At 47.0% G+C, this 23968-nt stretch overlaps 6 protein-coding genes across 6 annotated transcripts; 3 read left to right on the forward strand and 3 right to left on the reverse strand.

The window, feature by feature from the left end:
* The first annotated feature begins 6544 nt into the window (after positions 1-6544).
* E1B28_002865 (uncharacterized protein) lies at positions 6545-9262 on the forward strand. The gene is made up of 11 exons (XM_043159813.1): positions 6545-6558; positions 6623-6701; positions 6765-7055; positions 7107-7286; positions 7354-7441; positions 7503-7750; positions 7816-7943; positions 8001-8379; positions 8442-8593; positions 8659-8813; positions 8875-9262. The coding sequence occupies exons 3-11, from the start codon at positions 6825-6827 to the stop codon at positions 9201-9203; spliced, it is 1890 nt and encodes a 629-aa protein (XP_043003419.1). The 5' UTR covers positions 6545-6558; positions 6623-6701; positions 6765-6824; the 3' UTR covers positions 9204-9262.
* A 462-nt stretch (positions 9263-9724) lies between these two features.
* E1B28_002866 (uncharacterized protein) lies at positions 9725-10066 on the reverse strand (the record flags this gene model as incomplete). The annotated part of the gene is made up of 1 exon (XM_043159814.1): positions 9725-10066. The coding sequence occupies one exon, from the start codon at positions 10064-10066 to the stop codon at positions 9725-9727; it is 342 nt and encodes a 113-aa protein (XP_043003420.1).
* A 776-nt stretch (positions 10067-10842) lies between these two features.
* On the forward strand, positions 10843-13551 carry E1B28_002867 (uncharacterized protein). The gene is made up of 4 exons (XM_043159815.1): positions 10843-11217; positions 11289-11539; positions 11593-13465; positions 13526-13551. Exon 3 carries the CDS (start codon positions 11600-11602, stop codon positions 13430-13432), a length of 1833 nt encoding a protein of 610 aa, XP_043003421.1. The 5' UTR covers positions 10843-11217; positions 11289-11539; positions 11593-11599; the 3' UTR covers positions 13433-13465; positions 13526-13551.
* A 1022-nt stretch (positions 13552-14573) lies between these two features.
* E1B28_002868 (uncharacterized protein) lies at positions 14574-15932 on the forward strand (the record flags this gene model as incomplete). Its single annotated transcript, XM_043159816.1, has 1 exon — positions 14574-15932. The coding sequence occupies one exon, from the start codon at positions 14574-14576 to the stop codon at positions 15930-15932; it is 1359 nt and encodes a 452-aa protein (XP_043003422.1).
* Positions 15933-16114: 182 nt separating this feature from the next.
* On the reverse strand, positions 16115-17617 carry E1B28_002869 (uncharacterized protein; the record flags this gene model as incomplete). The annotated part of the gene is made up of 1 exon (XM_043159817.1): positions 16115-17617. The coding sequence occupies one exon, from the start codon at positions 17615-17617 to the stop codon at positions 16115-16117; it is 1503 nt and encodes a 500-aa protein (XP_043003423.1).
* Positions 17618-18256: 639 nt separating this feature from the next.
* On the reverse strand, positions 18257-19303 carry E1B28_002870 (uncharacterized protein; the record flags this gene model as incomplete). Its single annotated transcript, XM_043159818.1, has 5 exons — positions 18257-18423; positions 18504-18907; positions 18966-19113; positions 19162-19220; positions 19284-19303. The coding sequence occupies 5 exons, from the start codon at positions 19301-19303 to the stop codon at positions 18257-18259; spliced, it is 798 nt and encodes a 265-aa protein (XP_043003424.1).
* Positions 19304-23968: the final 4665 nt, after the last annotated feature.

Genomic DNA, 23968 nt, shown 5'->3' on the forward strand with positions numbered 1-23968 from the left:
GCATAAGATCAAGGATATCCAATCCTTCCTTGGTTTTTGCAATTTCTATCGATGCTTTATTTATGATTATAGTGCCATCACTGTCCCTCTTACCCGCCTCACCCAGAAGCAGATTAAATGGAATTTCGGTCCTGAATGTCAGAAAGCGTTTGAAACATTAAAGGAAGCTTTTACTCATGCTCCTATACTTACGCACTGGCTTCCTGATCAGGAAATCATTCTGGAGACTGACGCTTCCGATTACGCATTAGCTGCAATCCTTTCCCTTTGGACCGAGGATGGTGAGATTCATCCTATTGCTTTCCACTCATGCACTTTCACGCCTCCCAAACTCAACTATGACGTCCACGACAAGGAGCTTCTTGCTATATTTGAAGTGTTCAAACGGTAGCGACATTACTTGGAGGGTTCCGGAGATCCGGTCGATGTGGTTACAGATCATAAGAACTTGGAATACTTCACTTCTACCAAGATTCTTACCTGTCGGCAAGTTAGGTGGTCCGAATATCTCTCTCATTTTGACATGGTTATTTGTTTCCGTCCCGGACGTCTCGGAACTAAACCGGACGCTCTTACTAGACGATGGGACATCTACCCTAAAGAGGGAGATACCGCTTATGCCAGTCTTAATCCTCATAACTTCTGTCCAGTCTTTACACAAGAACAACTCTCCTCCTCCCTCTGTGCTACCTTCCTTGAAGGCCCCGTCCTTCGCACTAGTGTCATTATGGACATTGAACGACTTCACGAAGACATTTGAACAGCTCAGTCAGAAGGTGAATCCCTTCGGGAACATTTCCAGTCTGCTACGGATCCTGAGAAATCTCGTTGGTCTTTAAATGAGTCTGGTTTTCTTTGTCTTGATGAACGAATCTACGTTCCAGATGCTAAGGATCTCCAACTCCGGGTCCTCTGCATCTTTCATGACCATATTCCAGCTGGACACTTCGGTCAGAATCGTACCCTAGAGACCATCCGACGGCAGTACACTTGGCCACGGATCCATGAATTGGTCCATGATTATGTTAAGTCCTGTGTTATCTGTAATAGGAACAAGTCTCCAAGACATCAACCGTACGGTATGCTTCAGCCTCTACCGGTTCTGGCCCATCTGTGGGATTCCATATCCATGGACTTCATTGAAGAACTTCCGAATTCTAATGGCTATAATTCCATCCTAGTCATTATAGATCGTGCTTCTAAACAATCCATTTTCATTCCAACTGACACTACTATCACTTCTGAACAGCTCGCATGCATCTTCATTATTCACGTCTTCTCTAAACACGGGGTTCAAAATCATGTCACTTCTGATCGCGGTTCCGAATTCATCTCTCAATTCATGCGCTCCTTAGGTACTGCTCTGGATATGAAGCTTCACTTCACTTCTGGATATCACCCTTTGGCTGATGGACAGACTGAACGTGCTAACCAAACTTTAGAACAGTACATCCGAATCTACTGCAATTACCAGCAGGACAATTGGGACGAACTTCTTCCCTTAGCAGAGTTCGCGTATAACAATGCTCCGAACGCTTCCACCGGCATCTCTCCTTTCTTTGCCAACAAGGGTTATCATCCAAACATCACTGTCCATCCAGAACGCGATATCACATCTGCAAGGGCCCGTGAGTTTGTTGTCGATCTAGACGAATTACATTCTATGCTCCGTGACAAGTTAACAGCAGCTCAGAAACACTACAAGGAACAGAAGGACAAAAAACTTATACCGCATCCCAAATGGAAGGTTGGAGACTGAGTCATGGTGACAGCCAAAAACATCAAATCGACTCAGCCGACCAAGAAGTTTTTGGAAAAGTATCTTGGTCCTTTTGAAATCATAGCTCAACCGTCCACAGTTGCTTACACTCTTCGGCTTCCGACAGAACTCCGCTCTATTCATCCCGTCTTTCACATCTCTCAATTAGAATCTATCCTTCCTAATCCTATCCCTAATCATGTCCAGGACCCGCCCGCACCCATTATTGTCGAAGACTCTGAAGATCATTACGAGGTCTCGGAGATACTCGATTCCAAAATCGACCGACGGTTCTGATGCAAGCTGCAGTACTATGTATGGTGGTTAGGATATGAAGGTACTGATGAAGAATACTCTTGGATCCTGGCCGATAACTTCCAGGCTGAGGAGATCATTACGGAATTTCACACTAAGTACCTAATAGACCGGGTCCCTCCAGATCCTTATGATCCTTATTCACTCATTACACTCTCTTCAATTTCAAGAAAAAACTTTTACAATTATTAAGGCCCAAATGGCTGTTTCGGTCCGTACTATTTACAAATTTTCTACTCTATTAAGGTCCGACTTCGGCTGCTTACTTTCCACTTACTCTCCTATTGCCATATCTTCATCCTCCCCTTCTTTGCCGGTTTCTTTCAGCTCTTTCTCAATATTCTTTTCCTTTGGTACTTCTACTTCCACTGATTTCACGATCCTTCTTCTCTTTTTTGGTTTTGAAGGCCCGGCCTCCACTTCGGGGATCGCAATCTTGGAAGATTCTGCAAATAGTGAGCAAAAGAAACGAGTAGCAAAGGAAGACTTACTTTTAGAACGACCAATCAACTCAGTTAGGAGTTGATTGGTCAGTTTCTGTTCTCCTATCATTTCCTCCATCAACTCTTCCAACCTTGTATTATCAGCAACATTCACGGCTGATCGTCCTCCTCCGGCGAATGAACACCCAACCTTCTTGAGGTTACATGCTTCGCAGGCTTTCGCCTTGCTCGGTCTGTCCGGGATCCAGCAAGGGATCTCCTGCTCAGAACACCGCTTGCACTCTGTAAACCGATTAGTACTCAAAATTTTTCAAAAAAGAATACACTTACTAGTTTCAGCCTCCACATAGGCTCTTTCCTTTCCTTTTCCCTTTCCTTTCGGATCTGGGTGCCCATGCTTGAGATAACCCACGATCGGGCTCCTCAAGGACTCCTCGGCGTCCCACTTTGCTCGTTGGTATCCCAAGATCTCACCCTGCTTAAAAGTATTGTGAGTTGTAGCAAAAATGAGCTAAAAACAATAATGAAAAAGAAGAGAAAAAATTGTTATTAAAAAACTTACCTTCTCGTCCGTATCAGTTCCCATGTCCTCTTCCTCTTCCTCATCATCCCCATCACGTCTGGACCCACTAGGAGCGACGCTTACTTCTTTCCCTTTACTTCTCTTCGCTTCGGCTTCCTCCCCCTTCTGCTGTTCTTCTACCCACCATGCTTCCAACAGATGTCGCCTTTCAGCCTCGGTCTCCTCCCACTGCCTCAATTCGGCCTTGACGGCCTCCGACCTCTCATCCTCAGCATCCTCATGCACATCCCCCACTTTTCTCCACTGCTTAACTTCCTCCTCCAACTCCAGGTTAAAAGACCTGACCTTCTCCTGCTTGTCTTCCACTCTCTTAGCCCAGGTCCTCCTCGGAATACCCTCCGGCCGTGCATGATCGAACTCATCTTCATCGAAAATTTTCGGCGTCTGATCAGGTTTTGGTTGATCAAAAGCTCTGCACACGAAGACAGGCTTGGGAGTAGGCAGGGCGAGGTGGGAAGGGGGCTGGACAATGTTGGACATGATGAGCTGAATGAAAAAATTTGAGAGAATGCAGAAGGAGGACAAGGAAGATTGGACTTTGAAATTTTCATGGTATGCCTTATATCACTCTTTCATATTTGTCTCGCTTTGGCCTATCAGCTATCACTTGATCATTTTTACCTTACGATTTACGCCTCTTCAGGCTCCATTCATTCTGAACTACTTATGATTTATTTCATTTTCGGTTTCTGTCTCGGAAAGGTTCTTGAGGGCAAGAACCTTAAGAGGGGGATACTGTTACATCCATGCTGGACCGATACGGACCAACTGGTCACAATCACTTTCATTCTATTCTTACTTACTCCACTTACCTTAATCTTCATACTACCCATTAAAGCCTAGACTATCGGCTTGGGAGTCGGCGGTCCGAATGCGGATCCGACTATTGGATCTGTCTTGGACCTTGTACATTCTATCCTATATAAGATGTACGACTTAGTAGTTACATTCTTTAGAATTAAACTCGACTCTGGTTTCCCAGTGACCTGGTCTAAGGCAGCTCGACTCAGGGAGCCATTGTCCAATAACTTCAGCTACTGTCAAGACTCTGCCATTCTCTTCACTATCTCCTTCACTCTCCTTGTTGCTCTCCGACACATCCTGATCAACTCTGTTTCCTTCCACTCTTCATCTAAGATCATTCCTCTTCTAGTATATCTTTCAGTACATATCTTATATCTTATCTTATCATTTCTCCCTTCGGTTCCGTTCAGTTCCGAGTCATTCCGCACGTCCTTAACAACACCTCAGACAGTCACACAGTAAGTGGAATGACTGAGGTGTTAAGGGGGCGAGTATTCGAATATAAATAGTTTTGTAAATAGTAGAAGAAAAAAAGAATATAGGAGTAGTGGGCGACTTTGGCCAGTTAGGAGAGGAATTCCACATATTTCTGACAGGGTTGACGCATGTAGAAAGAGAAAAAGGCATGTAGAGACTGTACAAGAAAAAGCTAAGAAAAAGTTTAGTCATCGTTGCCTACAGCAACGAGGACTGCTACCTGAAGAAGAGATGATGATGGTACAAAGAAGAGATGCGGTGACCGTTATGGTCACACGCATCAACACGAAAACACATCTTCGGAACCTGTTCGGATCCGAATACTTCACAAACCTCATAAGCCAGGTGTGAGAAAATTCTCGGCCCACTTATTAACGATTATAAGCCAAATAAGGCTCTATAAAGCCGAAATAAGGCTCCATAAAGGGTAAGGTCACCTAGTAACGCCTTGTGAGAAAAAGCGGAACGTTTATAAACGCTTATACACCGGAATCAATATTTCCGACAATTGGTTCCGAACTATCTCCGTTCCGGCGCTCTCCCTCCTCCTTCTATGATTCCATCTCCCCACCAATTCGACGAAAGATAACAAAAATATTTCGATAATCATCCTCCACTTTTCTTACGGCTCCACAGAAAACGTTGACGGTGTCGTGAGGGCTATCAATGGTGTCGCCCTGGGCGAAAACAAGGACGGTGAAAGGTATTTAGTGTTTTTGAGGCCCGTATGTTTCCTTTACTTTACTTTTACTTCGTAACTCACCGTATTGTCTTGCAGATATCCGAAAACCGTGTAAATCGAGAAACCTTGAACGATAGAAGACCTAAGAGAAGGGAACGTCAAATAACCTTGCCTGTTATTGACCGAATTACACGTGTCGCTAAGTGGACAATGTCAGATCTCTCGAGTCGGTTGGGCACGGTGTTATCGTGTTAACCGTTAGCGGAAGAGCGTAAGATGACTATGGAGAATACAGTCGTTCATTTACCAGGGCACATGCTTATTCATACGTGGTTCTTCCTCCACCAACCCACTGCGGCTACAGTTTACGAGGCCCAGGTCATCCTTTATCCTGCTCGCAATCTGCTTGCTCATCTATACTCTCACATCCCGTCGTTCCATCACATCCACTGTTAACGATTCATTTGCGATTAATCGATCTCGGCTCTACTTGTTATTCGTGTCCATGAAGATGAATTTTCACGTACCATGGACATTGGAGGTTCACGAATGACCATCATCTTCAAGAAGAAGGAAGAAGACGGTATGAAGTCGTCAAGGGAATGTGCCGGATGGCGTGAAGGTATCAATGAGGATGAAGTTGAAGGATATTGGGCAATCCAACATACTCTTCCGGACTCCGGAGCATGATAGCACCGATCGCAGGGAGGAAAGACGACATGGTACGCTTATCATGGCTTCATACCATCATCTGTCGATAACGATCAACGTCACCCTGTAGAAAATGCTCTGGGCGAAGAACATGAGAGAAGTGCAAGCCCTTCATCATCATCGTCACGAGCGATAAGGAAACTATTTCCATTTGTACTTTTCACTTTTCACCACCACATCACCGTCATCGCTCGATTTTACTTTGGGGACCATCCTACTTCTATATCGCAAGCACTCCATTTGTGCTCCGAAGTTTCGTGTTTATGAAAACGAATTCAATGTTCAAGTTAAGCTTCGTGCAGCTTCATACGAGATACAAGTGAGCCCAAAGTGAGCCCGATGCGGTGGTGAAAAGGGAATATGTGAGTTGTTTCTCTTGGAAAGCGCACGCGTTGCAGGGCTAACATTCCAATAGGAGGTGAGTACGACTAATAAAGCTTAAAGTTCCCGTAGTTTCTATGGTTACATGATGATCCTACATTTTAAACAGTGGACCACGGACGTTCCCCCACAGGGGGCCACAGCACAAGTGACCTCGCACAATCATCCCCCGGCTTGTGAAGAACCCTGTGATGGATAATGTGAATCGATTTTACAGAAAACATGAGAAAACGCTACTACACTACATGAAATCGAACTCTGCGGCCTTGGACAATTAGGCCTGTATTCTCCTATTCAGAGATACACCAAGGTCAAGTAATCTGTAGCTCATCCACATCCAAACGCGAAAGTATCAGGGTTGTCCGAAGGCCAGGGTCTAATAGGTATCGGCCGAGATCTCTCGGTTAGTGAAGGTCCGGGCATCGAGGTCTATTCCGTGTTGACTGATTTCTGGAGACTGGCTTTAGGTTTGGTATACCTCTTCTGAGTGGTAAAGAGCTCAACGTTCCATTAGACTTCTCAATTTTCCTGAAGAACGAAACATTCGTCAGCTTCACTTTCAGTTATTTGTGCTATTGCCATAATGCTTAACCTTTTGTTTTTTGAAAGAATGAAGTGCTTCACCGTTTCGGTTAAGCATTGCCAAGCGATGGGAGAACCGGGCGACATATGTATAAAATCTCACCTCCCTTCCTTGTAGACCAGGTTCCTTTCCCCCTCTTCCTACGAGTCATGGGATTTCAAACCTCTCTCTACGTCTCTGTTCTCGCTGGCGTGCTTTGTGCGTCTCTTTCGGAGGCCACTCCCTGGCCTGTAGCCTCCAAACATGCAACTCATCGCAAACGACTGATCGGTCGTGGGGTTGCTTTGGATATTTACCATCCCCCATCGAAGTTTCAAGTCCGTCAAATATCCCTTCCTTTGCCTACTACTAACGGCTATTTATTGCAGACCTTCAGGGAAGGGCAATCTATGGCTAACGCAGTATCTTTTGACACTCCCGAGAAACTCAAGTTGAATGCAATGACATGGTTGCAAAACAACTTGCAAGTCGATTCCTCTAGCCTCGAATGGACTTCAGGATCATGGAGTTCTGATGGCATTTCGAGCGCTTATGTGAAGCAAGCCAAAGTACGGTGGCAAGATGTTCTTTCTGCAGAATAAACGATTGACGAATGTTTGTACCTATGATTTTTAGGACGGTATTCCTATTATCAATGCTGTGGCCAACGTTGCCTTCAAGGGTAGCAGTGCCATTAGTTTCGGAAACTCGTTCGTCGACACATGTATGTCCCATCCCATGAAGATCTTTCTTTCCAAATGAATAACTTGGAGAGGGGTTGATAGCCAATATCGCGTCTTCCACTCCGACGATCAACATGAACGATGCGATCTCGAAAGCGGAATCGGTACTCGGTGGTACCCGGAACGAGATTGAGCCCACGCTCAATTACCTTGCAAAGCCCGATGGCTCTGTGTCTCTCGTGCACGCTGTTCAAATCCAGAACAATGACACCCAGCTCTTTGTTGAGGCCTATGTTGATGCGCATTTGGGAGAGGTCATCTCGATCACCGATTTTGTTGCTCATGCGACGGTGAGTGTCTATCGTTGAACTGACAGACAGCTCACTCGTTGATAAATGATGTTTGTCCGATCTAGTACAAAGTTCTTCCGATCGACAAAAAGGTTATACCTGATGGTCTCGAACTGCTCAAAGACCCGGAAGGTCTCGACGCCTCACCCCTAGGATGGAACGCTTTTGGAGACACTCATACCACGGATACCTCGTATGGTCTCTCTTTCGATTTTTCGGATCTGTTTGGCTGAATAGTATTTCGACACAGTGGAAACAACGTTATTACATTCAAGACCAGCGACGATCGGACCTCAATCCTGACCACTTTCGGTCAGGACGAGGACGGTCAGCTGACTTTCGACTTCACCTACGACCAGACTAAAGATCCTTCCGACCCTAACAACCTCGATGCTTCCCGTACCAACGCATTCTACATCGCTAATACCTTCCACGACATCCTTTACCGATACGGATTCACCGAGAGCACGTTCAACTTTCAGTTGGACAACTTTGATAAGGGTGGCCAAGGGAACGACTTTGTCTTGGTGTCCGTCCAGGACTCCGGCGGTCTCAACAACGCCAATTTCGCCACTCCCCCTGATGGTCAACTTGCTTTATGTCGTATGTTCATCTGGAACTTGACCCCTGTAGGTTTTTTCATAGCTACTCGGCTGTGTAAATCGACTAGATCTCACTTGATTTTCTCCAGATTGAACAGGACGGTGCTATGGAGAACAGTATTCCAATTCATGAAATGACCCACGGTGTTACTAACCGTATGACTGGAGGTGGAACTGCTCGTTGCTTGCAAACGCTTGCGTCCCAGGGTATGGGTGAGGGATGGTCGGATGCTGTCGCCGAGTATGATGACGTTTCTTCATCTCTGCCTCCCAATTCATCCACTGACCTGTTTCCCATTAACACAGCTGGATGTCACAAACCTCGGCTGCAACTCAGGACTTCGTCCTCGGACAGGGCGTTACCGGTGACCCCGCCGGTATCCGAAGCAAGCCTTACTCCGTCGACCCAGCTGTAAACCCTCTCAAGTACTCTGATATCGCGAAACTCGACGAAGCCCACAGTACGGTCTCTAATTCTTGGCCCACTGTCAATGGGTGCTCATAGTTCTTTTTTTGCACCAGATATCGGAGAGATTTGGGCCAACACCCTCCACACCGTTTACGCAGATCTCGTGGACGCCCTCGGTTTCAGTTCCACCGCCAAGACAGACGCCAACGGCAAAGAGGGAAACGTCGTTTTTCTGAGAACTATCATCACCGCGCTTACCCTTCAACCTTGCAACCCGAGCGTACTTGATGCCCGAGAGGCTATTATCCAAGCGGACCAGACCCTCAACAACGGTGCCAATGAATGCACTTTGAGAAAGTCATTCGCCAAGAAGGGCCTTGGATTGAACGCAACTCCCGATTTCCAGGACGATGACACCATTCCTGAGAATTGTCGCTATTAGGGAAACAGACTTTGTATACCCTTGTGGACTAGACTAACTTTCGCTGGTACTTACACTCATTTCATATCGTCTCCTTAATGACGGAATTCGTTCATTATACTTATATATAAGTAGGAGTCCCTTTGCGTTTAGCCATCTCGTGTGATTTTTGTGCTTTTCAGACAATATCAATATCAATTACTCCTCATCAAGGAGTTAAACTGTATGTTTACGTGCCCGTGGCTTTTTCAGCCCGTGGAGAAATGGAGGAAGCGACGCATTATGAGGGACGACGAACACACGTTTCCTCTTCCAAGTACCCAGGTTCCGAACCTGCTCCATTGATGCGCCTCTTGCCGGGCGAAATAAGCCGAACGTCTGTTCTTCTGTCTGCATCCTAACAAACCATAATAGGATGAGCAGTAACGGATGGGTCAAGGATATGCTAACGTACCCTACGTCTTATGATGTTATTCAACTACGCTGCCCATGTCCTGAACCGGTACCGCATGACGATAGCTTATGTACGCCCCCCCTCCCCGTCACCTCGCGCCTCCAATTAACGCGACACCATCATCAATTACTGACAACGCCGGCGGATGTACGAAGAGACGGTACCAGGAGCCAGGCAGCTGCGTGCGACGTAGGGTGCAACCATCGGGTGGAGGAAGATTGCATCGGTGAGGTTGGCTTGGCATAGAATGTACTATTTTGAGGAAAGCACATGCATCTAACAATTCCGATTGTAAGCCTGGGAGAGGTAAACGGAAAAGGGTCGATGAACACGGGGTGATGATAAGGTTGGGAGATCTGAACTTCTTGACACTTTCCATTGACTCGTACCCCGAATCCGACCTGCAAGTCCCCAAGTCCGATCCTAACATAAAAGATTCTGCCCGGGGTGAGGAGTTATACCCTCTTCATCTATGCACGAAGAAATAGTACCCGTCAAAAAAATGTAAATGGTTATGGATCGTTTTCTTGGAGGAACGTTGAACGATGTAGCGATCGAACGTCGCGTTTCTTCCACTTGCCTCCCACTCCGGTCTGATTCTTAATCTATAGTGGCCCGTCCTGAGCGCTTGAGCCCAACTTGACCAAACCGAAACCCGGCTCTCTTCTCTGGTTCACCGAGGTCAGCCGCTGCCACCTAATCTCCCACATCGAAGATCCGAATTGGTAGTAACGCTGAATTAGCGATGGCGAATAATGGCGTGATAGCCTACCGATGGCGCAGGATTAACATCGGGGTGTGCGAGGGTGGAAGAGATGGCGCGCTTTCAAGGAGGTTTGAATTCTTCAGAGATAGGTTCACGAGCGCTGGCACTGAAAAGCTGAGAATAGGGTTGGCTCTGTTGTTCTCGTTAAATAACCTCATCTTCTTTCTGATGGGTTCAGTCAATTTCACATCGAAAAGTCAGGACACTTGAAGCACTCACCAGAGGCAACATTCTACGCGGAAAGGAGCCATAATAGCACAAAGCGACTGGCTTCTCGTAGAAACTAAAAGCTTTGAGCTAGATAGTTGGGGTGAGAGGGTAGCCTGCAAGCTATAAATCCATCGTACTTAATTTTCCCTCGACAACTGGCGTGTACGGATCAACCATGATGCATGATGGCGGAAAGGATGTTGTGGTTACTTACGTAAAGAAACCCAACCTGACCCTGACCATCATCCTGAGCGCACGCCCAACGCACGCCGCATCCCGACGTAGTTCATACCCCATCTTCCAACTTGATCAAAGAAGCCCTGCGATCCAGGAAATCTAGTCTTTGGGGTCTAAATCTCAATTCAACCATTTCAAGTCGGTCATCTGACATATTCAGTGTATGAAGGTTGAGAGTCATCGACATCTTCCATCCATGATGCATATTATACATTGAGATATCAATCAATACTTGACGAAGGCGGACCGAAGAATGTTAGATTCGGGAAGGCCCAGAGGGACGGAGAGGACGGGGATGAAGGTATTTATGTGGAAGATGATTTCTAACTTAGGTTTTCCGGTGTCAGTGCCACAAGCTGAAGCTCGAAGTACGTACAAATCCGCGACACTTAGTGCTTTTCATATCCCAGCGACCCTCTACTTATATGGCACATTGCAGATCAATTTTCGTTCCCGCAGGCCCAACGGACTCGAGTATCGCAGACTGCTGGAATTCGCCCCTCCGTCAACCCAGGAATGATGCATGATGTACTGTTATCTCTATTTATTGGCCCCTTGAGCGCCGCATCCACGATGTCCTTTTCTTTTCTCCAGGTAAGGGTATTACTCGCACCCAGTTCGCCTGTTATATTCCGCTCAAACACTGCACGCTGTCCTCAAACCTTCCCCCAGGGTGTCCACTGTTGAAAGGTCACTTCAATCTCTCATTAACAGTGCAAGGTATTGACATACCCCCTCATTAGTTTGTTCATGTCCAAGCCTTTGGTCCTCTGCGAGAGGTGCAACGAGCCATTCACTCCAGGCTGTCCCGTTCAGAATCTTCCACCGCTCTCGAAATCCCATTTCCGCTCTTCCAATTTTCCACTCAACCCCGAAAATCTTACCGAAATCTTGTCAAACATCACAGAGGAAGAACATCAGCTCCAAACCTTACTATGTAGAATAACCCATGCCAAACAAACCCTGGAAGACCTCGAACGTCATAAAACCCACCTCGAAACCCGCTTATCAGAACGACGGAGTCTACTAACCACGTCTCGAAGAATCCCAACTGAAATCTGGACAGAGATATTTTCTCTCTGTATTCCATCCGCAGGCCACCACTTGTCCATCTCAGAATTTGAATGGAACGGAGTACAGTCCGTGCCTTACACGCTTTCTCACGTCTGTACCCGCTGGCGAGATATCATCGCATCTTTCCCGGCCTTATGGTCATCCATCTGGATCAACCTATACTGTCTAGATCGGAATATCACCCCTCTCCTCTCCTCCTATTTCGGCCTTTCCTCGAAAGGCAAAGGACCGCAGGTTTACGTTCAGTTCCAGAAGGGGTCAGTGTCAGATTGGGTTCAATGGAAAAATCAATCGACGTATATTGATTGTTTACGGGATGGACCGTGGACTCCGTACTCTGAAAAAGCGTTTTCTTTCATTTTAGCCCATTCGGCGCGCTTTAGAACGTTTTCAGTACGTGATGTGGACGTTAGCATTCGTCCCGCACTGCCATTACCAGTTTATGAGCCCGACGAACTCGGTGAACGCCATTCACATCGCCTCAGCTTCCCCCTCCTCGAATCCCTCACATTCAACGCCGACATCTCCTCAGACTCCCCACCATCCTGGCTCTGTGACGCTATCAAAACCTCACCTGATTTACAGGTCCTCAAGCTCGATTCCACCACTGGACGCTTCGGACGCTTGGGATCGACCACTGTGTCCGATTTACTTTCTTCTCTCCCGATTAAAACACTCGAAATCGGGAATATTAGTCTATTCGAGAGGCAACTCGTGGACCTCATAAATCTCCTTCCTTCCCTTCACAACCTTGAGGTTCTCCAGGTTGACGGAATTCAGAGATCAAGTTCCACCCTTTATCCTATTCTGGCAACTGCTACCAATAGGAGTTTGAAATCCCTCACGCTCGGATTTGGGAATCCAACTCCTAACGACGTCGTATACTCTTTGTTAGAGTCAGTTGATCTACCTTCCCTGGAATCGCTAGAGTTTAAAGGCTACGCACAGAGATTAGACGGAAGTGTTCTTCCCCTTTTTCAGAAGTTCGGTGGACTCCGGAATCTCAGTCTCTCGCTCTCTATCCACCCCGATGACGATGAGGACGATGGTGCGAGCGAAGGACTTTCCATCCATTATATCCTCCGCGCTGTCCCCCGTTTAGAGAGCTTAAATGTGTCTATCAAGGGAGGAGGAGGACGAAGGGAGGGAAGGGCTTGTATAGCTACGTTTTTTGATTCCTTTGCTCGGGATGAAGTTCTCGGTTCTCATCTACGGAAGTTGAATATCACGGAGTTAGATGCGGTGCTTACGTCTTCCGTTGCGGAATGTGTTGTTTCCAGTCTGGAAACCCGAGCGGCCGCGGGAAGTGATCTCGGGGAGGTTAGGTTGGTGTTCGGAGGATGGAGATATGCCGATATGAACCTTATCACCAGCACAACCGGGACAGAGTCGGGTATAGGAGAAAGGTTTCGAGTGATTGAGGAGAGATGTAGAATCAAGTGTGCGTTTTTCTATACGTCTTGGGGGTCTAGGTCGTTTGTTTTTGGATCGAAGACGTTGGATGAGTAGTCTGTGTGTAGGCGGCTTGGTTTTCGCTACTAGGTGGGATCCAGACTCTGTCTCCTTTTATCTTATTGATATTGAGAGTACCACTGGTTACAGATTTTACAGTCTACATATTACTTACCTCCGTAGCGACCATGACCATTATATTATCTATTCCAAAGGGTAGGAAAATATAGCCCTCAAATCTTCTATCATCGGCACCTTCTGAAGAATCCATTAGCGCAGTCCAGGAACTATGTCGGTCCGCGTTCCGGTGGTTTGGTGGAACTTGCTTGCCACAGGCGAAGAACAAAAAGCCCTGAAGACTATAGTCTATTCGAGTTTGTTCAGTGTTCAGTTGGTTATGAAGTACTCAGTCAATTTTTCCCTCCTGAGGCTGTGACAGAATATCAGGTAAGAACGGTGAACGATTAAAATAATCATAGCCCGTGGACTCATTGTCAGCCTTTCCTAGTAGTTAACAAAGCACCAAATTTCGGTCATTTCGGAGCCTCTTGGGAACCTCTATCATCTTCAAGGTAATGAATTTGCCATCGTGTAGGATTGATCCTCACTCTCGCTCGACTTGGACGCAACAAGGTCACTTTATAACCACCGTAGGTACAAGTATAAGCAAAAAGAAGGATGAAAAGTAAGTACCCAAGTAAGTACCCAAGTAAGTACCCAAGTCGGCCACAAGCAGGGCTAGAGCCGCAGTAAATGAATATATAAGGTATGTTTGCCGGAGGTGTTACACATCGGCAATCAGGATCACGTGATAGAACACAGCCACCCTTTGTGTCGTTGTTCTCTATTCTCGACGCTGGTTGTTCTCTATTCTCGTTGTTGACGACCAGGATCAACCAGGATCAAAATTTTATCGACGCTCAAAGGCAAGTTCAAATGGTCTTTCTCCTGTGACTCCTTTGACTAATTATCACCTCAAGTCGCTTCAAACCTACAACTCATGTCGACCCACTTGCCACGAGAAATCTGGACGCAGGTATTCACGCACTCCGTCCACAGTAATGGTACCAGGAGTCTTGATATCTACTCTGCAATCACCCCAGGACACTCGAAGGCATACTCACGTCCACTCAAGATATCTCATGTTTGCAGGCTTTGGCGTAACATCAGTACAACCCTCCCTGAACTGTGGACCTCGATGGGCATATACTCCTTTGCCCCGAATATCTTACCCATCCTCAACCTATCCTTGCAGCGCTCCGCAGGAAAAGCATTAGTCCTCCATGTTGATGCTACCAAGGACTCTAAGACTCATTCGGGCTTTGCTGAAATTGTGTCGCTCTTGATGCAACATAAGGCTAGATTCCGTGAAGTCTCACTTCGCTGGGACCACACTTTCCCCTGGAATGCCAATCACTTCCTCGAACAGGGTCCTATTTTTCCGCTTCTTAAACGCGTGCGGCTCAACTGTCGAAATTCGACAGCTCCATATTGGTTTTGGGAGGGGATCAGGTGTGCTCCTGTACTTGAGGCAGTCACTCTTTCCTCCTTAACTACCGCCGCACGTGATATTCTTGCCAATTCGCAGATCAGATTATTGGAGATAGAGGACCTTGCCATTTTCAAGAAGGGATTCTATGATTTCCGCGAGTTTTTGTCGACCCTTCATAGGATCGAGACTATGAGGATATGTGACTGTCGACACACTCAGTCCCTGGGGGCTCCTTTTATGCGGCCACTGAAAAACGAAAGCCTTCGTACACTCGCCTTAAAGGACATTGAGCCACCCTATCATTTTTTATCTTCCCTCGAATTGCCTTCTCTCGAAACACTGGTCTTGATGGAGGAAGAGCCCGTAGAGATGCCTCCACGACGCATAGTGTCTGATTTATTTGCCACCCTCCAACAATTTCCTTCACTACACCGCCTTTCTTTCCATTTCCACCTCACACAATATCACGATTCCACTCAACTTGTCAAACTGCTCCATTGCCTTCCCAATCTCACCACTCTTGAGGTGCGCGTTAAAGCAGTGGATGAGAGTAGTTTTCGAAAAAAATGTCCAACGGAAGGAAGTGACAGCTGCACTCTCAATCTCCTTTTCACCTTGGCTTCGACCCCGAGCCTTGGCAGGAAGCTTAAGACCCTCTACCTGCAGGGCTCGACTGAGAATCACTTTCTCGACGCGGGATTACTGTATCGTGTCGTTGAGGCTCTAGAAATGAGGGTGGCATTGTCCAAAGAAAGTCTGGACGGGGGTGTCGAGCCTGTAGCACAGTTAACCGACTTGCGCATATCCGATTACGCTTGGGGAGGGAGAAAACTAGTTAAAACTCAGATAGCGTATCTGAACAAGAAGTTGGAGCAGCTGGAGGTTGAAGGGACGACGTGCGCTATAGTCGTTGGCCAGACTCGGAGTTGCTCTCTGGGAAACAAGTCATTGGTATTAGATTTACCTCCAACTCAGAAGGAAGATAGTATTGGTGGGTTCGCTCCGCTGGTGAAACACTACACTTTGATAGTACGGTCGAGCATCCCGGTATTTGTAGTAAATTAACCGTAGGCAGGTCGGGGGTTCTATGTTTACCACTTATATTTATCAATTACTATAAGTGTTTTCGTACTAGTACGCGTTTCGCCGCCCTCAGAAATATTTGAAAATACCATTCTCAACGAATCCACCGCCGTCTACGTCACACGCTCGATATACCCTTCTTCGGTCACCGGTGCTCCAACACTTCATTTCCCCTGTGAATGTGATTGCCACGAGTCTGTGAGTCGACCAATTTTCACCTCCCTGACCCCGGGAACGGCCTCAACCATCTCAGAAGCTGTAGATTCCGATACAATAAACCCACAAAACCCAAACCTGTAAAGTCTCTTCAACTCTGAACGCTCAATAAACTCTCGGAACATCCCTACATCGATCTTTGGGCCGTACGAGTTTCGTTGGGCTGAAGCGATAGACGATTGTAATACCAACGATTGAAGGGAGAAGCATTCGATAGATTGAAGGACACGTTGAACGGCAAGGAGCGGATGAAGCCGATAAATGACTCCTCTGCTCCCTTGCAGGCCACTGGACGGTTCTGTCACTTCGACCACGAGCTCGCGCAATACCAGAAACTGAACTGCTAGGGTACTGCGTTGTAAACCCAAACAGGAAGGAAAGATGTGGAAGGATAATAACGTGAGGTTACTAGCTGCCGAGAACCTCAGCAACTCCAAGGTGTCGTTCCACTCTTCCCCTGCACAGATACGGAGTATCGTGAGGTTTGAGCCGTTGAAAATCCCTCGGCGAAGGGACGTCGGTAGATTCGAGAATGGGCGATTCTGTGGTGGGAGGAGCAATGTTCGCACTTTCGAAAAGTCGTACTGATAGAAGCCCGAACGGAAGAGAGGATGGCCCGCAATGGGTGCGATTGAGTGGTTCTTTCCGCACACGATGACCTCCTGAAAGTCGAGACTCTGAACAGATTCCAGGCGCTTCATCAGTCCCAGTCCGCTCTTTTCTATCGACAAAAATCCTTCTCCAAAGAAAGCGTGCCGAATAGTTGTACTTCGCCAGGGACGAGCCAGCAAACACTTCACCACCGACGAATGCTGTGGCCAAGTATCATTCTCGGGTTGGAAAGCATGAAACTCGATTGTAACCGCCAGCGGTGCATCACGAGCTCGCTTAATGACTGTTTGGAGGTATTCCATCTTCTTCCGCTGTGAACTATCGGAAATGGATCGATGGTGAAGGTAAACTGAGATCCTTGCCCAAAGCGTTGGGGAATTCAAGGCAAGCTCCCTCCACCATGAACAAACGACCGATAAAGAAACCGCGCTTGGTGTTTTCAAGGGTCCCAGTGGATTGGCGAATACGAGGTTGGTTTCCACAGCGAGTTCGAAGATGTACGATAAAACTTCTGGTGGTATCTTCCGAATGGGGTGGGAGTGGGTAAGCGCTAAGTCCTTCAACGCCTCGAGACTCTTCTGTGTAGTCCAATATTCATTCTCCAGCACTTCAAGGTTTTGCTTTGTTTGCAGCATTGCATCAACTTGTTCTCTGAGATTACCCAAAATGATAATCTCCCCGTTTATTCTGATTATCTCTTCCCGAGCGGCAAAAATGGAAATTTGAACGGTTGTTCGTCGTTGTTTGAGGTCTTTCCGAAGGCGTTTCATTGTCGCCTCCGGAGGTGAACTGGACCGAGAGGCCCGAACGAGAGCGTGGGTCTCTGCATGCATCTGCATTTCAAGGGTTCGTCAGAAAGGAAGAGGAAAACAGAAAACAGCGAAAGACAGAGTAGGGAAGAAGAAACTCGGAGTTTCTAAGAAAGTGTCTGCCGCTAAACGAGCCGCCTCCGCACATTCCCATAAAAGGCTTCCCACGATGATTGATCAAAACGAGTGAATCCCGGGTACTGCAGTGCTTTATGAACTCAGTAGCCTTCCACTGTCGGTATGGGATGCACAACATACATTCGGAACTTTGACTTCTTTTCAAAGTCATACCGCGAAGCATAACTTTGTGTAGGGCCAATTGGACTTCCAATGAGGCGAAGGTCCGATAAGCCCGTGGTATGTACTTAGCGGTAATCGTCGTCGTTGGCGACGTCGACATCGACGTCGGCTATATATCTGACAGTCTCGGCTTACGAAGTAATCGGGATACAGTAAAATTTGATTACGAAAGAAGTGAACGTTGAACGAGGTGCCACTCGAACAAAGCGAAACAGCTAGCTGGGGGTGAGACGGATTAGACAGCAGCTCCTTCGTTCACACGCCATCCAGAGAAAAAATAGAGCATAGCATTTGAAATTCATTCGAAACTCCAAAAAGGGTTGAAAAAGGGACTATTCTTGAGCTCGGCTCGCATTTGTCGGAATTTAATTACTCCGAATGCCTGACTGATCCAGCGAGCGTTGGTGGGAGTGACGTCGTACCACACGATCCTCCCTTGCGCTTTTGGTGTCTGGTCAGATCCCATCGAGCAGTGAACCCACGAGAACAATCAGGACACACAAATGGCCTGCTATTCAGGTGTGATCTCTGGTGATCTGCAGCCGTTTCCCAAGTAAAATAGAGCGAAATGTTAGGATCGATGGGCCAAAACTGGGTAGAAATGGAGAAAACTTACATTCAAAATTGTGGAAACTTGTAAATCCTTGCGAGGTGCATCCTGAAACGTCGCAAAAATAGATGGGAGGTTTTTTTCGGTTTCCGATGGCGATTGTTGTCGTTGCTATGGAGCCCACTTGGAGACGAGGACATGGCTCGTTCATGATGGTATGTGGCGTACTGAGATCGCCTTTGGTCCAGGAGGTGTCGGTTACTGATGCATCTGATGTGAAACATTCGCCGGTATCGTAGGAATTAGAGTTGGCGATAGAACTATTCGAACCATAGGTCTGAGAGTAGCGTTGAATGGACGCCATTTGAGAGCCGATATCCCCGAAGAAAGCTGGTTCCTCAACAAATGGCTCCGCAGGGCAATGCAAAGGAGTGCAGACGTAGGATTGGGAAGCATTTACGTCGTATGTGCTAAGTTACACGAAAGGAATCAGGACTTAATTTACGAAGAAGGGAGGTCCATCCTTACTACATCGGGTCCGTTTGATGACTAGAATCAACGGTGGTATGAGAATATGGTGGGAGAGTGGTGGACTGCGCGTAGTTGACGGTGTTGGTGGTTTGCCAGGTTTGGAAGGTATTCATTGGATGAAGCGAGCTATTACTGTCATCATAACCTTTGTACAAGTGTAAGTGACCAGCAAATAAAGAACATGCGGACGCACACCGGGAGTTTGTAACAAGATGAGTCAACCGACCGACGTTGTTTTTGTCTGGCGCTGGTCTAAGAAGGTACGAGTTAACCCTTGCCATATATCAGCGAGGAAGCACTTCAACTTGAACTCACCGATCAGATTGGTAGGCCATGACTCCAGACTTCAGGAGTGCGAGGTTTTATCTGCACAATGCAATCACTAGACGCTCAGTCTCGACCAAAGCAAACTCGAAGACGACCGTCGCCATCAGTAAATCAAGCTGGATGAGCCATATGTTCTGGACGGCATCGCACCGAGAGGCACTCTAGCCTAACTACACACAACCCGTTAGTGCTCCTAATAGGAACCTTTGCCAACGTGAACTGACCGTCGCTTCGAGACACATTGCACTCGTATCCATATCTGTTCCACTCGAAGTGAGGCTCATGTTGAGTGTTTTATGACCATACGCTGCCCAACTCCCGTCCCGTCTTCACCACACTACTATGAAGGTCAGAGCAGCCACGGTATCATAGATCTTTGATTACTGGAGCGGTGCGGGTGCCTTGGTTGTAGAGAACGAAAGAAGGCAACTAGTGCTACAGCACTGACGTGTCCCAATCGCTCCCATCTCCGCCCATAAGTTGGTGGCGGATACAGCACTAAGGAGATCACTGATATTTCCCCTGGCTGATGTACGGATGGTACAGCCGCGTTCCTGTTATAAACTTTGTCCTTGAGGTCGGTACCAACAAAGTGGTCCAAAACCGAGGGTTTCCGCTGGTATGACAACATATACAGATGAACGAAGGAGCAGTTCGAGGATAAGTGGTAGCACTGATGTCCAGGCGTTCGTCGTGGGGCAGATCTCCAGATTTCGTACCACTGGGTTAACCCTAGAATCGCTGTAGCGTCCCATTAGCTGGAAGACAGAACCCACTGCTTATCTTCCTCTCTTCCTCTCTTTTCCGAGCCCAGGTATTTGAAAAACGATCGTGGATGTCCTTAGGAAGACTAGCCACCATGCAATCAAAAGCAGGCGACACGACGACGGTCAGGGTAACGTATTCGAGAGAATGCGGTGGTGCACATACTTGTCGTTGCGGCGTAACGACGTGGTGGGTACTGACGTTAGGGATGCGAAGGTGACCTCGGGAAACCAGGCCAAGGGGTTATGGTAACATGGTTCCGTTTGTTCTCCTTCATCACTTCTGCCTTCTGTTGGCCTTATTTAACCTAGAGGATGACGGTCAAGACAGTCAGGAAAAAGTCAAGAATAACAAGAAAAAATCACGGAAACATGCTGCCAATCAAACAGTAACACTGAGCGCCGACCAACTGCTGGTCGTGCAAACACGAAATGGGCTAACCGCGCGAAGAGAAAAAAGTATGGTGCGTACCATTTAGTTGTGTTCTTCTCTTCCTGCACCATCCTGTTCTCCAAGCACTCCACAAAAAAAACAACAACACCGACTCGCGGCAAGCAGGCCTGGTCACTCATCTCCTTTAAAGTTGACATCTTGATCTTCAACAAACGGGTCTTTACGGGGATTGAAGCTGAAGTTCACCGGGCTACAGCGTACATACACATCCTCGAACATGACATCGCGGCTGGGTAAGACCCTTAAATGTGACTTGAATGTGACTTGTACGGACGTAATTGCCACGTGCATGAGTCGCCTGAGGGCAAGCAAACGTAAATAACGCGCACGCGCCTCTTGGTGAAACTCACATACTGTACATATCAGTTCATGTCATATAATCGATAATAGTGTAGAGAAATCCCGCCTCCAAACCTGACCTTTGGTAGGATCATGGTTGTCAACCCGCGGCACTAAACGGACTTCAGCTACTAGGCAACCCTGTCGTTTGGGATAAGCCCTTATTCCGATGAGTCAATTTTCCCCAGAGGCCCCGAGCGAGCGCTGTCCATGTGAACAAAATATCCTGAAAAAGAAGGGATATTACTCTTTAATCAACCTAACGAGATCAAAAGCCCAGAGCCAAAATTGATTGATTTACCTTTCGCGAGCCGAACACTATTAACACCACGACAGGTACTGATATTGACGGTAATCCAAAAAAATAATGAATCTCCCACCGAAAGCACTCGGACACATGCATCACTTACCACCGGCTTGGCCGACCACATGGTAGATGATGTTTGTGTGGTCCCGAATGGCAAATGCTACAGTGATCCTGTTGTCCAAGGGTTCCGACAGGTCAGCGAAAACGCGATCTTGGAACTCTTATTCTAGACGACCACGTACATCGCTGCCACGACGCCAAATATCCACAATATCGCGAATCGAATGAAGAGGGCGGTGTAATCCCTCACTGGACAGTTGGAGGGACCGGCATCACTTTGTCGGTTGATTTTCACAAGAAGAACAGTTATCATGACTGTATAACATATAAACGAATCGAAGGGAGTCAATGAGCACCAGAACTGGTTATGTAGTAGCACTATAACGACTTACCCAGTAAAATCAGCGCTGATAGCAGCAGTAATAAGCTAATGATACAGTTGAAGATTCGGCTATGGATTCCTGAGAAAACTAAACGGTGAGCCTGAGAGTACGCACTCACGGAACAGCATGATCAAAAGAGCAGTATGGATTAAAACCACTGAAGGTAACTTTGCTCGAATTGGTGAGACCGAACTGAGGGGAAACCCGAATCGTTGAGAATGATTTTGCTAAGTGGAACGGTCGACATACAACCAGATAGCTGATTAGCAGGAGACACCAGAAGCCGTATGGAAGGATGAGGAGCTGAGAGAAAACGGGTAGGAATGATTAGCCTTGAACAATAAGCTGATCAATCAATTGCGCACCAGCGGGGACCTGACTCGTCTTTCTAAAGATGCTATCTTTTCCTTGTCTCGTGACTGGATGACCAAAATCTTCCAATAAAGCTTATGGGGAAGAGCGAAATCAGCCTATTTGGTACCTTCACTTGACGACAAAAATTTTACCTCGAGGAAGAGCGATATTCCCAGTAAAATAGTTCTACCATCAAACTTATCGTTAGAATCCCAACTGTGTTCCAGGATCGAGAACCTACAACGGAGGGCCAGAATACATCAACATTGCTTGCACCAGGCAAACAACATGGTTTGGTACTTGTTGTTCGTTTGCTGGTTGTTGGCCGGAAATGTAGAGTAGACAACTCGAAAAGCAGAAAGCTGCCCACGAAATCATAGAGCCATACCAAACCCTTCCTCGAACCAGCCCACCAAACAGGGTTGTGAGTTGGATAAGGACGAGGCCGAGCAATGAAGTAAGATGCATCGGTATCCAGACCGTAAATGAAATTTGGTATGTTGAAGCTTCCATCGTCGGACCTCGATTATTAGACAGAAGACTGACTTGGTTCCTGTTGAAGGCTACGGGAAGGAAAGACGTAGAGTTTGAAAGCTTGCTCAACAAGCAATTGAGCGGAATCGAAGGTCGAGAGGAAGAACAGTCGTTATGAAGATGAATATATTAAGAACCAATTGATGCATCATGACAATCATTGAGATCTGACATGTATATCGCGCTGATTATCAGCGCACTTGACAGATATCTACCTATCCCACAGTGCCGCTCATGATACTGGTTGAGAAAGTGATTCAGTGCTCTTCTTTGGAGCGAGCTGGAAACGGTTCGCAAAATGTGAAAGTAGAAAAAGCTTCCCTGAACAAATATAATTAGCTTTCTCAAACACCACGATTATAACCGTTCACGATCTCTGACCGCATACAACCTTCTAAGCAGAACCCGCCGAATGATGTGTCCACATCGAGAGATGGTATGCATTCGCATCTTGGAAGCCATACATCAACACCTTGACCGGGCCTAGGTTCAAAACGTGACCTCATTGTCAAAGAACCGCGGGGAGACTGTATTAAAACACATAACTTAGCAGATTCCTGTTTAAGCTCAGCCATGGGATAATTCTGAGATGAGCCGAAAGACATGAACACGCACTGGCATATATGCGCCCGTTTCCCCAAACTAACCACGTTCCGGGCAGTATTCCGGACTTGCATTACCTTCAATCAACGACCCTCCTGCGATTGATGAGGAACGCCGACTATTCCTGCGCGACGCTGTCAAAGGAAGCGATGATGGTAACGAACAATGTTAGCACACGGCTCGTCGTATACGTATGAAACACGCACGGCAACCGTGGCTCGAGCACTTGGGAAAAAGAAGTATTATTATTCGTTTTCGTGTCGTTAAATCAACTGTAGATCCAGAGTAGAAGAAGGATGGTTAAAGAGCCGGGGCAGCAGTCGAAAAAGAACGTACCGACACCGATGCACCTTACAGGCTTACACCTCTCCAACGGTATCAAAAAACTTCAATTTCTTCATTGTCTGAGTAAAATAAGACAGATTATAGCCTTAAACTTAAACCCTTAACGACTTCGTCGCCGATTATGGTCTTGTTGATGATGGAGGAAAACGAAGAGGTGAGTACATCCGCCGTGTCTAGCGCGTCATGTGATTCTGTTGGTTGGAGTAAGCAACCACAAATAACGCGTACGCGCGTGGCAGATCGGAAGAGCCCCATTATTTCCACAAATCATGCAACGTCTGTTATGAGACAAGTTCACCTGTATTGCACTTGGGCCAACATTAAGCGCTGTCGGTCAGCCACAAGTAATTGTCGTTGTTGAACAATTGGAGAGGTCTGAGATTGCGGTCCAGATGGGCTTTCAGTTGGGTGACTCGGGTCCAGAATCCAAATTGGCAATGGCCTCTTGAGCAATTGACACCGAAAGCAACAAGACTGCACTGATTGAAACGTGGCTTTGCATGCGGGGTTTGGCAGATTTCTCCCTTTGG

This window comes from Marasmius oreades, chromosome 10, assembly GCF_018924745.1.
Source record: "Marasmius oreades isolate 03SP1 chromosome 10, whole genome shotgun sequence".
Taxonomy (NCBI): domain Eukaryota; kingdom Fungi; phylum Basidiomycota; class Agaricomycetes; order Agaricales; family Marasmiaceae; genus Marasmius; species Marasmius oreades.

Bases quoted from the DNA above. Each gene is read 5' to 3' on its own strand.
- E1B28_002865 (XM_043159813.1), top strand. From the start codon at position 6,825: ATGTATAAAATCTCACCTCCCTTCCTTGTAGACCAGGTTCCTTTCCCC. The intron at 7,056-7,106 runs GTCCGTCAAATA...TATTTATTGCAG, and splicing joins ATCCCCCATCGAAGTTTCAA to ACCTTCAGGGAAGGGCAATC. The intron at 8,380-8,441 runs GTAGGTTTTTTC...GATTTTCTCCAG, and splicing joins TCATCTGGAACTTGACCCCT to ATTGAACAGGACGGTGCTAT.
- E1B28_002867 (XM_043159815.1), top strand. From the start codon at position 11,600: ATGTCCAAGCCTTTGGTCCTCTGCGAGAGGTGCAACGAGCCATTCACT.